General features: G+C 41.4%; 2 protein-coding genes across 5 annotated transcripts in view; one reads left to right on the top strand and one right to left on the bottom strand.

The window, feature by feature from the left end:
- LOC116727100 (myosin phosphatase Rho interacting protein) overlaps positions 1-4,885 on the bottom strand; it is a 53,898-nt gene extending 49,013 nt beyond the window's left edge. For 2 of the 4 annotated variants that reach the window (XM_032574250.1, XM_032574249.1), the window contains exon 1: positions 3,875-4,885. In XM_032574250.1, the coding sequence (XP_032430141.1) occupies positions 3,875-3,997 (123 nt within the window). In that variant the 5' untranslated portion in view covers positions 3,998-4,885. The remainder of the gene's footprint in view (positions 1-3,874) is intronic. The other 2 variants (XM_032574251.1, XM_032574252.1) reach the window with 2 other exon arrangements.
- Positions 4,886-5,840: 955 nt separating this feature from the next.
- Positions 5,841-13,834, top strand: dhrs7cb (dehydrogenase/reductase (SDR family) member 7Cb). Its single transcript, XM_032574256.1, has 7 exons — positions 5,841-5,982; positions 8,163-8,319; positions 9,675-9,787; positions 10,898-11,108; positions 11,208-11,300; positions 12,777-12,938; positions 13,034-13,834. Exons 2-7 carry the CDS (start codon positions 8,166-8,168, stop codon positions 13,240-13,242), a joined length of 942 nt encoding a protein of 313 aa, XP_032430147.1. The 5' UTR covers positions 5,841-5,982; positions 8,163-8,165; the 3' UTR covers positions 13,243-13,834.

Raw genomic sequence — 13,834 nt, 5'->3', positions numbered from 1 at the left:
AGAGTTTCACACTTTCTTTAGCTTATTTGTGCTGCAATATGGTCTTACAAAAAAGTTGATATTCTTGCACATAACCTTCCCATTACTTCTCTTTTTCTCATTAAGTTGAAGACCCTGCATCATTGTCCTGCTTCTGGCCTTTGGTTTATGTCTCCTCCATGACTATTTGCTCTTACTACTGTGACAATAAAGATTTTTATTATTATTATGTGGAAAGCAACTGTGAGCACAACTCCTGTACAAGAACTTAAGAGGACTGGGTTTATTCCTGGCATTAGTTAACTAGCAGGGGATGTAAAATGATCAACTTGCTGTTTCACAAATTGAAACAGGAAGTTAAATTTAAAGGAGGCTGAGGGTCTTGGTCAAAATTCAGCCAAGTTGCTGTGACATGAAGATGTTTGGTTGGCTTTATGGAAAAGTTGTGATAATTTGCGAATGATAACTGAATCTGCCTTGATAGTTGCGATCAGAGCTTCCTGGAGGGATTGATCTTTCATCATAAGTAAGCAATCTAAAGCTGGTGATCTTGGTTGACTGTGGTGTGGATCCGAGAGAAGAAAGTTGATTCACACAAAGGGAACCCAAGCTTACCCATGATCCAAGAACCTCCATCATGATCACACTGATCCTTAAAAAACAAAAAGCTCCCTCACTTGCAAACTTCACCTGTTCCTGAATACAAGTTGTTTTTAGGCTTTTATGAAAAGTCAACATATTCCAGACAATTCCTCTTGGTTTTAGCAAGTGAAACTGGTTTTATTTTTTCAGAATGCAGAGGATTCCTGCGTTATTTAATTGGATTGGTGAGAACAACTCAACTGCCTACTAAGCATAAAAAAAACCCTTTAAACCATCTGTCTAATAGAGCATTGGACCCAGTTTGGCTTGGAGGCGTGAACTCTGCTTGACCCTTGAAGGTGCGCCATGGTATCTGGCACTAAGATGCCAGTGCTTACATTACCCCATTTGCCCTGCTTCTAACCCATACAGAACATCCTGCCCACTGATAGGTGCCAAGATAAAAAAAAAAGTTTAATTTTGCACGTTTCCAGTAAGGAGTCATAATAATGCCTGATTAGTATAAGCGATTTTAAAGCTTCTAAAAACACGTAGGAATGAACAAACTGTGTAAGATTATTGGCATAAATGAAACAGAAAGCCTCATTTCCACTCAACCGTTTATATGATTACGGGGAAGTGAACTGGAACGGTGGGATTAAGCAGCCGATGGAAAACGATCCTGCTTCCCCCCCCCCCCCCCGACCACACACTTCCCGTCTCCCCTGCTCCCACTCGTCCATCCCCGTCGTTTCTCCGTTTCTCCCACGTTTGCGTTAACCTCGGCCTTCCGGCGTTCTCCAACACTGTCCTTCCTCCGGTCTTCTCTGCCGGACGGACGGTGGGATTTACCCCCCACACGTCCCCCTCATCCCCCAACGGACCCGATCTCCCAACACAGTGGGAACAAACGATTTGTGTGACAGAGAGAAAACCCGTGGCAACAGACGGAGAGGGGTGTGGAGGGGGATAAAACTCCTTGTGGAGCACACTGTCTGTAATAAAGGAAATTCTCTCAGGCAGCAGGAGCCGCCCCTCCCCCTCCTCTTCCTCAACCCACCTTTTATTCTCCTGCCGAACAGAGAAAGGCTGTTTGTGTCGGTCACTGTCCTCCTCTTTTGCGCAACTTTCCTCTCCGTTTCAAAGCAAACTCTGTGGCTCTGATTCACTCACATTTAATTTAGGACTCAAATTCACTTAGCTAAATCACCTATTCATGATGCCTTAACTGCATTAGGGAGATCTAGAGGAGCTTTCTTTCACCGGGGGTTGTCGGGTTTATCTCTTCTGAACACTGGGGATGTTTTTTTTTGTTTGTTTCTTTACAAATCCCCTACGCCTCACCTTCGATCTGTTCAGCAAGGCTCTGAAGCCTCATCCTGCTTACACGGTGTTACGTAACCGGGTCTGGTGCCGCTAACTGGTTTGAAGTTTGTCCAGATGGAAGGCACACAGAAACTTCCTTGTGCGGCGGCGGCGGCTCCCCGCAGACTGCTGGGATTGGTGGCAATCTGGGAGCGTTTTCAGAAAAATCCTGGCAACGTCGACGGAGAGAGGAACAAGCTCCTTCGCAGGAGATGCCGTTGCCATTGGTCGAAGGGGGATTAGAGGAAGTGATGCAACTGTAAGTCCCTCCGTCCGGACTGCGGCGTTCGAGGGGTTAAGAGATGTGCAAGTTCCAATAGCAGGATGCTGACGCTGGCGTTTGATTTTTTTTTTTTTTTTTAACGCCGTGTTCAGGGGCCCATCTGGGATCGATTACAGGATATATCACAGAGTAAACTAATGATCCGAGAGAGGAACACACATCACAGATGAACAGTCTTACCTCCCAACAAACCAAACAGCTTCAGGTCGCACAATCTGTCAAGGAAAGCTGATTGGTTGCAGTGAACAGGGGGGGGGGGTTGTTTTTTTTTAAAAAAACTTTTGCCTAAATAAACACTTACCCCAAACACTAGCCTCATTACCACACAGAGAACACTCTGAAGCACGCTGATTGCATCACACACACAAAGTCGATTGCCTGTAATGACATCCTGTTGATGAACTCAACCTTCACATCCAACCGATCAACACTTCTTCTGTTTGCCTTTTCTTAAAGTTACAAGGGTGTAGCTGTCCAGTCCACTTTATTTCTTAAAACCTCTGGACCGCTCACACAACATGGACAACTGGAGCTTGAGTAAAACCTGTATTCTAGGGACTTTAAGGAGTAAAAACATCACATCTAGTTCAGAAGTCTAACATTTCCATAGGAAAACATATAGAGATTGAAAGGGAAAACGACTATGCAAACCCACACATTCGCATTCAAGGAGAATTTAGAGAGAACTAATCTAACCGTGATGTTTGCAGGCTGTGGGAGAAAGCTGGAGTATGCAGAGAGATCTAAAATGTTAGATATCAAATCTGGTTTGCATTATTTTTTTAAACAAAACTTGTGATTTGTGAAACATTTGGTTTGTTCTGATGAAAAAAGGACCTGTAACACTGCCAAGAGATGCACAGCTAAAACTGAAAATTGGTTGGTTGCTGGATTTGTCTGTTATCGCTGGTTGTAAACTAAAAAATCCAAGCCTTTTTTCCAGTCAGTCAATGCATCACCCAATGCCCAAGCACTATCACGTTTTTTTGCAGACATAACACTCTTCAGTGTAGTAGTGATAACAATGTGAAGAAGACTCAGTTATCCGCTAATATTATATATATTTATATATATAATTGTAAATTTCTAACAAGTAAAAAGTTTTTTCCATTTGGTAACAAAAACAAGGCATGACTGCTCAATCTCTCACAAAGTGTGACTCCATCTTCACTCAACATAATGAAGGATTACTCATGTCAGAAATGATTCAGAAAAATATTTTGAGTGGGGTTCTTTTATCTTTTTATAGAACGGTTCTTCAAAAGTCAGGAAATCTAAAGCTTAGCTAAAACAAATACGGATGCGCTTCAAAAAAATGTTCCCTTTGTGTTTTTTTCCATTAATCATAGTTTCATGTGAACTCTGTAATTATTGTAAAAAAAAAAAGAAAACACTCCAGTTCAGGTTTGTCTTGTCAAACACCTGGGATTCCCAGCATAACTGCCCCGATGTAAAAGTGGCGAAAATACCGAAAAGCACTAAAATCGCATTTTTTGTGCGTTTTCGCGAATAGCTGTGTTTTTAAAATATTCTGTACTGACTGTAGAGTAACTCAGCCGAGGTTTTTTTTTTCCTTTTGGGATTTTATACCTTGAACTAGTGTCCATAAAAATAAAAAATAAAAAAAAAACTCTAAAATGCTGAATTGGGTTTTAACTGGCTTACCTGGGTCAGGTCCTGGTCGGTCAGCAGATGCAGCTCCCTCGGTTTGAAGCAGTTCTGACATTTACTTTTATTGAAGAAGTTCGCTTGGAATTTCCTACAGCTGTTTTCCTTCGCGGTAGACATTATATTTTAACACTTATCGAAAAAAAAAATAAAATAAAAAAACAAAAACGAACTGGGGTTAGCTTAATTTCCCAAAGACCTTGAAGTTGTGATCCCGCTGTTGTCCCACTCCCCCCTATCCCGAGTTGGAATAAGCTCCAGCGCTCCGGCGCATTTTCAAGTAACAAACGCAGTTTCTGGACTTCAGCATCCGCAACAAACGTTTCCTTTTCGCCGCTTAAACTGCATCCAGTTGCTGCTTTCCGCAAAAATAAATAGCTGCCATCAAGCCAGCTTTCCCAGCAACCCAGCTCAGTGATGAACGCTTTCCAGTCCCCGGCCTGCAACCACAAAGAGAAGAGGGGAGAAGGAGGCTAATATCCTGTTAGCTTCCCAGTGGATCTCGAGCTTAATAGCGGGATGGCGAAAACCACAATAGCGGCATTTGCGCAACTGCTGCCCGTGAAACTGCAGGCGGGCAGAGTCCATTCAGCACACCGGCGTTCCGTGAGCTCCAACCCCCAAAGGACGGCTTATAGTCAGGCAGAAAACTCCAAACCCATCCGCAGCAGTCGCTCCATGCGAAGTTCATCCAGTGCTCCTTAGCCCCCGGTTAGCGGCGGAGGCTAGCAAGCTGATACAACGCTATTGAAATACTCTCCGGGTTCGCTTCTTCAACTTTACTTTTTTTTTTTTTAATAACGCCGAGGGTTTGAAGGTCCAAATGTTAAAATGTTTTCCTCTCGGGTAAAAACACTGCAGGCGGACAAACCACTTCTTAGCCAGTCATAATGGAGAAAAACGAGTATTTAAAGGTTCGGTTCCATAACTAGCCTCCTTGTAGCAGCAGCGGGTTTATTTTCTTCTTTCCCAGTGGAGCGAGGAGGAGAGGAGAGGTGAACGCAACACAAGCTCCGGGAATTCGAAGGGATCTCGCGATAACTGCACACTTCTGCCACCTACAGCCGGAGCAATGTCACTGAAATATTTCGATATATGCTTTGATCAAATTATTCCCATTATTTCCATAAATGTGTATTTTATTTGGATTTGATGTGATAACGTTGAACACATTTATGGATTTCAGGAAAATTTAAACTGTTCATATTTGAACAAAATGAGCAGCCATAAGCTATGAAATAACTATGTTAAAATTTGTTTCTTTGCTTATATATTTTAGGACAAACTTGAGGCAGTCTTAAGCAAACTTTCATTGCTTTTACAATGCTTGATTAGTTACATACTTGTATTCTCAATTTTGTCAATGAGAAGAAAAAAGTTAATATGTGGTTTCAGCTGTGTATGGTTACTAAGGTGGTATTTAAAAACCAAGTTGCTGTTTAAATATTATTTGGGTTTGCTTTTTTTTAACAGTGTTTCATCAAGATTTGACGTGTGTATGTTCACTGTTATCAATTAACTCCTTAGTCATAATGACTAGTAATAATGGAGTGAGTCTATTAATCACATTTTAAGAATTTGCTGTGATCATTAGACTCAGCAGGAAAAAAAAAGTAATTTATTTATAGAAATATTTCAAATGATTTAAAAAAAAAAAGATGCACTGTGTCTTAATTTACTGAAATATAACGGTTTAAATATAAACATGTGCATTTAGATCTAAGGAAAAATTGAGGATTTTATTGATTTATTTTGATTTTGAATCCAAGGGTCTTTAGTTTTATTTTAACCAGCTTCTTAATACCCCAAGCAAAGAGGGGAGCTGACACCCAAACTTTTGCTTCCTCTCTTCAAGCCGGCACCAAGTGAGCATACTTCAGATACTGTACACTGCATGTGTGTGTAGTATTGCCTGACTCAAGGGGAGGCTATTATAAGCCGGGGGACGGGGGGAGTTCCAGTGTAGAGCACTTAATCAGACACAGAGAGGAGCGGTGCCGTGTGAATGGGCGAGGGGGAAGAGAAGGGCCTCATTTACCCGACTCAATCCATAAAAGAACAACAGCCAGCCAGTCCTGCTGAAGGATTAGCTCCCTGTCCATGCTGTAAGTGAACCAATAATAACACAGATTACAGGTGTTTGTATCTATCGGTTGGTTGCTATAGTTGTGCACGCACAAGCCGACTAACCTTAATCATGTGTCAGTCCAAACAGGGAGCTAAGCAGGGAACTGGATCTCTGGAGCGATCAGGAGATTTTAGTGTGGATTAACCTTTATCTTAACCTGTTTCCACTTGTTAGATTGGACGGGAAAGGTTGGACATTTAAATGTGAATCTCTCCGGTTGCGGCCTTTAGGGTGTCCTATGACAATGTTCCAAAGATGACAGTCTGTGGAGCCTCCAAGTCCAGAATGTATTTAGCCATTCACCTCATTTTACATGGAAAGTATATTAAAAGTATATTAGCGAGAAGTCCAAATACAAACCCTCATGTAAGTTGAACACGTTTGTTGCAAGAGAAGAGGCAAATACATTCACCCAATGCATTATAACCTAGTTCAAAATCACCCAGTTAGAAAACAAATATGTTAAATTTGGTTTTTAAAAAAAACCAAGCTTTTTAAATACCAGCAGAAGAGTCATGTATGTTGTCGTGACGATGCCGTCTTCTGCTTCCTGAAGTGACCAATAGCTGCTTTGAAATGCAAATGTGTCAGTTCCCTAAACTGGGAGATGACCTAAATATCCTACCCTTTATAGCCCTGAGCCGACACACATGAGCTGTTTTATAGCCTCAGTTTCCCTGTTTGCTATTGTGAGAATATCAGAAGTAAGGTTACGTTGTGAGCAAAAGTATTCTTGGTCGAACATATTCTCACAATGTGAACGTTTTTCACACTTTGTCCCACCGCTTTACATTCATGTACTTTATTAGATGTGATAGACAAACACAAAATAGTGCAAAACTGTGAGATGGATGGAAAACAGTGCATGGTTTTGAAAAGTATGTACACTAAGGACTATTTACTTTGTTATCCATATATAAAATCAAGTGCAACAAATTGCATTCAGAGGTCAGCGAATTAGTAATCTCAGCCTGTTAACACTTTTGCAAGTTCCTGTAGGTACAACATAAAGACCTGTTGACTGTTTTCTCTCAAATGAATTTATGAAGTAAATAATAATACAAAAAATACAGAGTTAAACAAACCAGGCTCACTCACTGAGCCTGTTGACCTAGTGTCAAGTTAACAGGCACTTTTGTACCACCACTACAATTATAAATCACCAAAAAGAGATGTTGCTGACCACCTTTATCATGTTGACCAGTTTTCAAAACCATAAATTTTTATTGGACTCTCACAGAGAAACGTAATAACAAACAGAAACAAGAGATTACAAGTACATTATTGTGGAACGTTTGAACAAGTGAAAATAAAGTTGAAGTGCACAGTTACCTCCTGAATTTTCCCAAGAAAATAAAGAATATTTCCACCCATCTACTGTACTATTCTTAGGAAGAATGAAATAGGTGAGTTTAAGTAGAGACTAAACATTGTCGCCAATGAAAGTATTGGGGATTGCTTGAAGAATGCGATCATAGTGCCCAAAAGTGTACCCAGGATCTATGACCTATAGAGGGAGGTTCAAACTGTAAGACCAGCAAAAGTTTATTCCATTGATGTGAGTTTCAAGTGACTACTACTCAAAGAAAAGTTACCAGGCAGACGCTATAAGGACAGGTAGTCACTCAGCAGGGAGGCAAAGGGAGAAAAAGGTAGATTTCCAACACATAAAGAGATAGAAATCTAAGTTTCATGAGTGTACTTCCTTAGATACTGCAACCAGAGTCAAACAATCTGGCAAGGAACTATCCCACACACTGGTCTTCCTAAAACAGGGATTTTGATGGACACATGAGATACAAGTGAGTCAGTTACAGCAATGGAGTCCAGCTTATCTCCAGACAGAGTGTCAGTGCATGGATTGCACAATGCCTCAAATGCATTTCAAAGGTCTGCTGATTTGATGCAATGCATGACGACTCAAACTAATTTACAACAGCAAACAAAGAGTCTCCATTATCGTATCCATGTGCTTTCTCTGACTCATAAGGGTTCATGAAGTTCAAGTTAAAGAGCAACCTTTAATGATTGGGTTGTCCCAGTAGCAGTTGAATTCAGACTTGCTTTTTGTGTTGATAACTGACAATGTGTTTGACTTGACCAACAAATTGGAGTCTCCTTCCCCCTCACTGACTCCTGTTCTTTTCTTCTCTGCAGAACATGGGCCTCCCCTCGGTGATGGTGTTGCCCCTGCTAATAGTCGTCGCAGCAGGGGTGTACTACATCTACAATGAGGTCTTACAGTTCATGTCCAAGAGCTTAGTGCGCAACAAAGTCGTGGTGATCACCGATGCCGTCTCAGGAGCGGGCGCTGGTACTGTTCAAAACATTTGTCCTCACTTGAGTCCTACGAAAATGTATCTCTGCCAGTTGCAAAACGCACTGTCACGTAAATCCAGATTCATTGAATTGATATCAGAGACAGGACATTTAGTCGTGGAATTATGAATGGAGCAATGGTGTTGCCAGGCTCGGCACACATCAAAACAGAAAGGGAGGAAACCACTTGTAAAGGATTGTATCGTAGTCGTGTCAGTTACCGTTTCCAGGACTTGACTGTGTTTGAGAGCAGTTGCTTCACAAGTTTGGGTGAAGCTGCCTGGTTGCCCAGACTGAGAAGTGAACTCTTTACAACACCATTTGGCCTGCCATGGTGTGTAGTTGCCTTAAAACACCGGTTGTTTTCAACATTGAGCCAATGTCACATTTTCATAAAATGTCTATTCCGTCTAATCCTTATTTTAATCTAATCCTTATTCCGGAATCCTTAGTCTCTCCTGACCTTCAGTTGCTGTTCTTATTGACTTCAGATGCTCTGGCAACTACCCGATAACACTTTCTTTCCAGTCATAAGGCCTCCACTTACTCCTTTCCTGTTCTCGTTTTAGATGTGCCAGCTCCTTGTAAACTGAATCACTTGCACAACCAGAGCTGGTCTGCATGTGTACCAAATTATGTCTTTTTGGAGGCCAGACTTGGTGCTTAAGGGTTTTTTCTTGATAGAGGAAGGAGAAAAAAACTAAATCATGTCTCTTTTTTTTCCAGTTTTATGCTAAGGGCTGCATGGTGCAGCACTTGGTATCACTGTTGTCTTACAAAAAGAAGGCTCTGGGTTTGAATCCTGAGTTTTTAGTGCTTGAAATGTCCATCTTCTCCCCAAACATTCGTGGGTTCTCCCAGGGCACTCCAGCTTCCCCAAACCCCCAACAGTCCAAAATCATAACTATTAGATCAATTGGTCTGTCTAAAGTAAATCATATAGACAATGGATACTCTTATGCTAAGCTTTGATTAGCATTCAATTGATTCAAAATAAAAAATGGATCCTTAGATTAGCACAGAAGGAAATGTTACATTTTGTCATAGGGGTAAATGTTCAAACAATTTAGTATGTAACTACCTGGATGCTGTGCTATGCTAATTTCCTGGCTAATTCTTTTCTTGTTTTGTTTTCTTTCAGTAGGAATAATAAATATCTACATTTTGAAAAGGAATGTTTATTTCAATTTCACAGAGAACACAGACATTTGTTTTCATGATTGGTTTTTAGACGCTCCGTTGGATATATTCCTTGCTGAAATGTCATTGAGTTTAGCTAAGGCAGTCAGCAATTGTTCTTTTTTTGCATATATATTTGTCTAAATAGCATGTTTATGTTGTCTTCTTCAGAATGTGCCCATCTCTTCCATAAGGCCGGTGCCAGACTCATTCTGTGTGGAACTACCTGGGATAAGCTGGAATCCCTGTACGACTCTCTGACTACTGACTCTGATCCAAGAGAGGTGAGGAAATGAAACAAGGACCAATGGTACATGCCAGAAAGTGTGTCACTTCAGGTTCTTAAGATGAATCGTGCTCCTTTTTAACTGTACTGAGCCATTTGATTGGCACAAACCATATGGGAAGCTACCCAGGGCAGCATGTGCACCAGATCTGTGTGCTGCAATGTGACGAACTCGCAACCCTTCCAGGGTGTACTCCGTTTCTCGCCCGGTGACTACTGGAGATAGGCACCAGTCTACCCACCACTTCACGCCCGCACTTGCAGGAACAAATGGGTATGCAATGGGTGGATGGATAAATGTGACTTAATTGAATTAGCAACCACAAACCTCAAAAGATTTTATTGAGTCTTAATGTGGTAAACCAACACAAAGCAAAAGGAAAATGAGACATTGTTTTTCAAGTCTTACCACAATTTTTCAATTAAATCTAGATCTGAACTTCATGTGGGCACTTCTAATCCATAGATATGCTTTGACTTGATATGCTTTAAGTTAAAGCATATCTTAACTTGACTTAAGATATGCTGAATGTCTTAAGTCTGAATGTTTTGGGCCGTTGGGTCTACCTTTTGCAACCTCCAGCAGACCCCAGTCTACTGCTGGCTTTTTGTGAGGTGTGCGCCAGCTCCGCGAATGGCCCATGGATATCAGAATCCGTTCTTGTTTTGATCAGAAACCCCTTCTGTCACCGCCTCCCAGATAAACACTTCCTCTGCTCAGCACAATGGAAGGATATCCTGTCTGACAGCACGCTGTCCTCTTGTGTCTCTTCGCTTACACACTCCACTGCACATGGAGCATATGGCCAGAGCAAGTTTAGATAGCTGTGCGAGCGACACAGAGCCAATCAGCATCGGTTTATCATAAAGGATGTTTTCTTTTCTGATAGCTCGGTTATCCTTTCCTGTCCTTCTGTCCAAGCGATCCAAGTTTTATTCTGTATTCGTGCAGGACTGGAATAAATCATTTATTCTCTGAACATATGCGTTATCTATTACAAAATATTTTTGCGGGGTATTTGTTTTTCATTAATTACACAGCATTTTTATCTTTAAGACTCGCAATCAATTATCCACACCTTACAAAGTGCCACTTGTTTTCACTTAGACGTTCGCCCCAAAGCTGGTGATCCTGGATTTCAGTGACGTGGACAGCATGGAGGATGTGGTGGCTGAGGTCATGGAGTGCTACGGCTACGTGGATGTGCTGATCTGCAACAGCAGCATGAAGCTGAAAGCCCCCGTCCAGAGCGTCTCTCTGGAGCAGGACAGAAACATAATGGACATCAACTACTTTGGTCCAAGCAGCCTCGTCAAAGGTGAGCGGGATGCTGTTACAAATCCGGCTTCAGGTTTGGTTTAATCAGTTTTAACTGTGGCTTGTAGACCGGCTTTATCTAAACGGTGAATTGTGGCAGGTATTCTTCCGGCGATGATGTCAAGAAGATCAGGACACGTTATACTGGTCAACAGCATCCAGGGCCGACTGGCGATCCCATTCAGAAGTTCGTGTAAGTTGCCAGCTAAAGTTTTAGACTCCAGACAGTGAAATAAGTCAGAGTTCACATCTGAGGGCAAACATTGTAGCTACCTGTGACACAAAGGTTGGGAGACATCTCACTCAGATTAGATGAGACCAAGCTTTAAACCTTTTTGGAATACTTGGAAAATTCCATTTGTAGACACAAAAGGAACAATGTGCATTACCCTACAGACATTGGAACATGGCGATTGCAGCATCATCCTGAGCTGGGATGTTACTGTGGGAAAGTCTGTGGCAAGATCTGAATAATTTCCATTCTGACAGTAGCTGTGCCAACATGCGAAATCAAAAAAGCAAAATAAATAAATAAATAAATTTTAAAAAATCAATATTTGGATTTGCAAAGCTTGTAGACGGTTCCACACATTGATTTACAAGGTATTAAAGTCTTTATCTGACTGCCTGCCTCTCTATCTATTTGTCTATCTAGATAGGGATGCTAGCCGTGCAGAACTAGCTCTGCATTGCTAGCTAGCTATGTGTTGGCTTTTTACATGATGGTATACCAAAGTTTTAAAGTTATTTTAAAAGGATCACTTACTGTATATGACCATTACATTTTTGTCCTGACTACAAGGACAAATTTGGAACAGCCTTGGAGTTTAGTTTTTTTATAAGTTATTTAGCTAATTCGGTCAAGCAGATGGCAGCATACTCTAGCTTAGCACGTAGCCTGACTAATAAACCGTCTACCACCATCGTATTAGATTGTGTTTTTCTTAAGAGACTGGAACAGGTTGGATAAGCACTTTTAAACCACCACTACATTTAGCCTCTATATTTTTCCTCTACAATTTTGCGTTAAAACTTTGTGAAAATACCATAAAACATCACAGCTTGACTCAACGTTGCCACAAGATTTGCACATCATGCCTATTTCCAGAGTCCTCTGAAGTCACTCACCCTTCAGGAAATGTCTCTCAGTCTGTTCCGCTGCCTCTAGACTGTGACGACAACTCTGATGCTAATAAAACGTTAATTGTTTTTATGCCTTTCCTTCAGGCGGGTAAATAATGTAGGCTAATTGTTACATTACAGATTGTAAGAATGCATGAAAAAGATAATAAAGGCCAGGACCTTTCGTTACTTTCTACTGCTAAAACTCTTCTTTGTTCTGTGTTTAGTTTCTTCTCATTGCTGTAAACAAATCAGAATACTTCAGAATAACAATAAAATAATCTTTTGCTCAATAAAAGTTTAATTTGTTCACTCCTAAAAATCTCCAGCTTGCTCTCAGTCCAAACAGAGTCGATTAGATTTGAAGTGCCGTCACTTCCTCATTCGTAGCATTTAGTTTCTCTGTGTCTTGTAACCACAGCGCTAGACCTGAGGGCTTCCGCCGATGAGGCAGAAAACAATTACACAAAGAATGCTGTGTGTAATGAATGGAATGAGACTCTGCAGACAAGCTTGGGTTGCTGCATGTGTTACGTCTTGCTGACAGATGCGGCCTCCAAGCACGCGGCGCAGGCCTTCTTCGACTGCCTCAGGGCCGAAGTGGAGGAGTATGGGATTGTTGTCAGTACCGTCAGCCACACCTTCATCAACGCCTCTGAGCCGCCGCCCGCCGTGGAGCCAGCTCCAAAGCAAAACATCCTAACCGATTGTGAGTATGACGCAAACCAAAAGACACGATGCAGATGTTTACGTTACGTTTACATTACTCTTGGGATGAGTCTCAATTGGTCTGTTCCTCCAAAGATATCGCCAGCCAGCTCAACCACGGTGTGCGGCCTTCGGTCCTGGCCAATGAGATTCTGGAGACGGTGAACAGGAAGAGGAAGGAGGTTGTGCTGGCCCACCCCATCCCCAGGGTGGCCCTCTACCTCCGTTCCCTCTTTCCTCCCTTTCTCTTCGCTGTGCTGGCGGCCGGAGTGAAGGACTCCGTGTTGGCAGAGCCGGTGCAGTAGAAGAAGACAGGAGTAGATGTGAAATCAAGCAAAAATATTGTCGGTCTCGAAGGTTTCACACTGTTTTCTCTTGCTGCCTAACGCTTTCAGAATTATGGATTGATTTTGACAGACAACAATTGAGTGAATGCATTAAAAACTGCTGGGTTAAAAAACACAAATGAATTTGGATTCATTTTATATTACTTTGCGATGCTCACTGAATGATCCAAACCTTGGGTTTGACTCAGCATGGTGGACTACTCATTAAAAATTGATAAAAGAGACCAGTATCTCCTTCTATGGTAACCAAAGAGTTGTTTGAACCTAATAACTTTTATGACTGAGCAAGCAATCTTTATGTTAAACTGTATGATTGTCATTTTTAATATAAGTCTGCAATGACAATGATCAGATTAAAAAAAAAACAAGGACAACATTATAAGATCTTACAATATCTTCGTTGACAAACAATTGAACTTTCTTGGAACTTAACAGAAAAGAACCTGTGGGACGTCATGGCAGCAAGGAACGTATACAACTGAAAATATTTTGCTTATGACAGTGAGGAAACTTAACTTAAATATACGAATAAAGTTTGTTGCTTTCAGTC

This window comes from Xiphophorus hellerii, chromosome 10, assembly GCF_003331165.1.
Source record: "Xiphophorus hellerii strain 12219 chromosome 10, Xiphophorus_hellerii-4.1, whole genome shotgun sequence".
Lineage (NCBI taxonomy): Eukaryota > Metazoa > Chordata > Actinopteri > Cyprinodontiformes > Poeciliidae > Xiphophorus > Xiphophorus hellerii.
This window is presented reverse-complemented; position numbering and strand designations above follow the sequence as displayed.

Bases quoted from the DNA above. Each gene is read 5' to 3' on its own strand.
- dhrs7cb (XM_032574256.1), top strand. From the start codon at position 8,166: ATGGGCCTCCCCTCGGTGATGGTGTTGCCCCTGCTAATAGTCGTCGCA. The intron at 8,320-9,674 runs GTACTGTTCAAA...TGTCTTCTTCAG, and splicing joins CGTCTCAGGAGCGGGCGCTG to AATGTGCCCATCTCTTCCAT. The intron at 12,939-13,033 runs GTGAGTATGACG...GTTCCTCCAAAG, and splicing joins GCAAAACATCCTAACCGATT to ATATCGCCAGCCAGCTCAAC.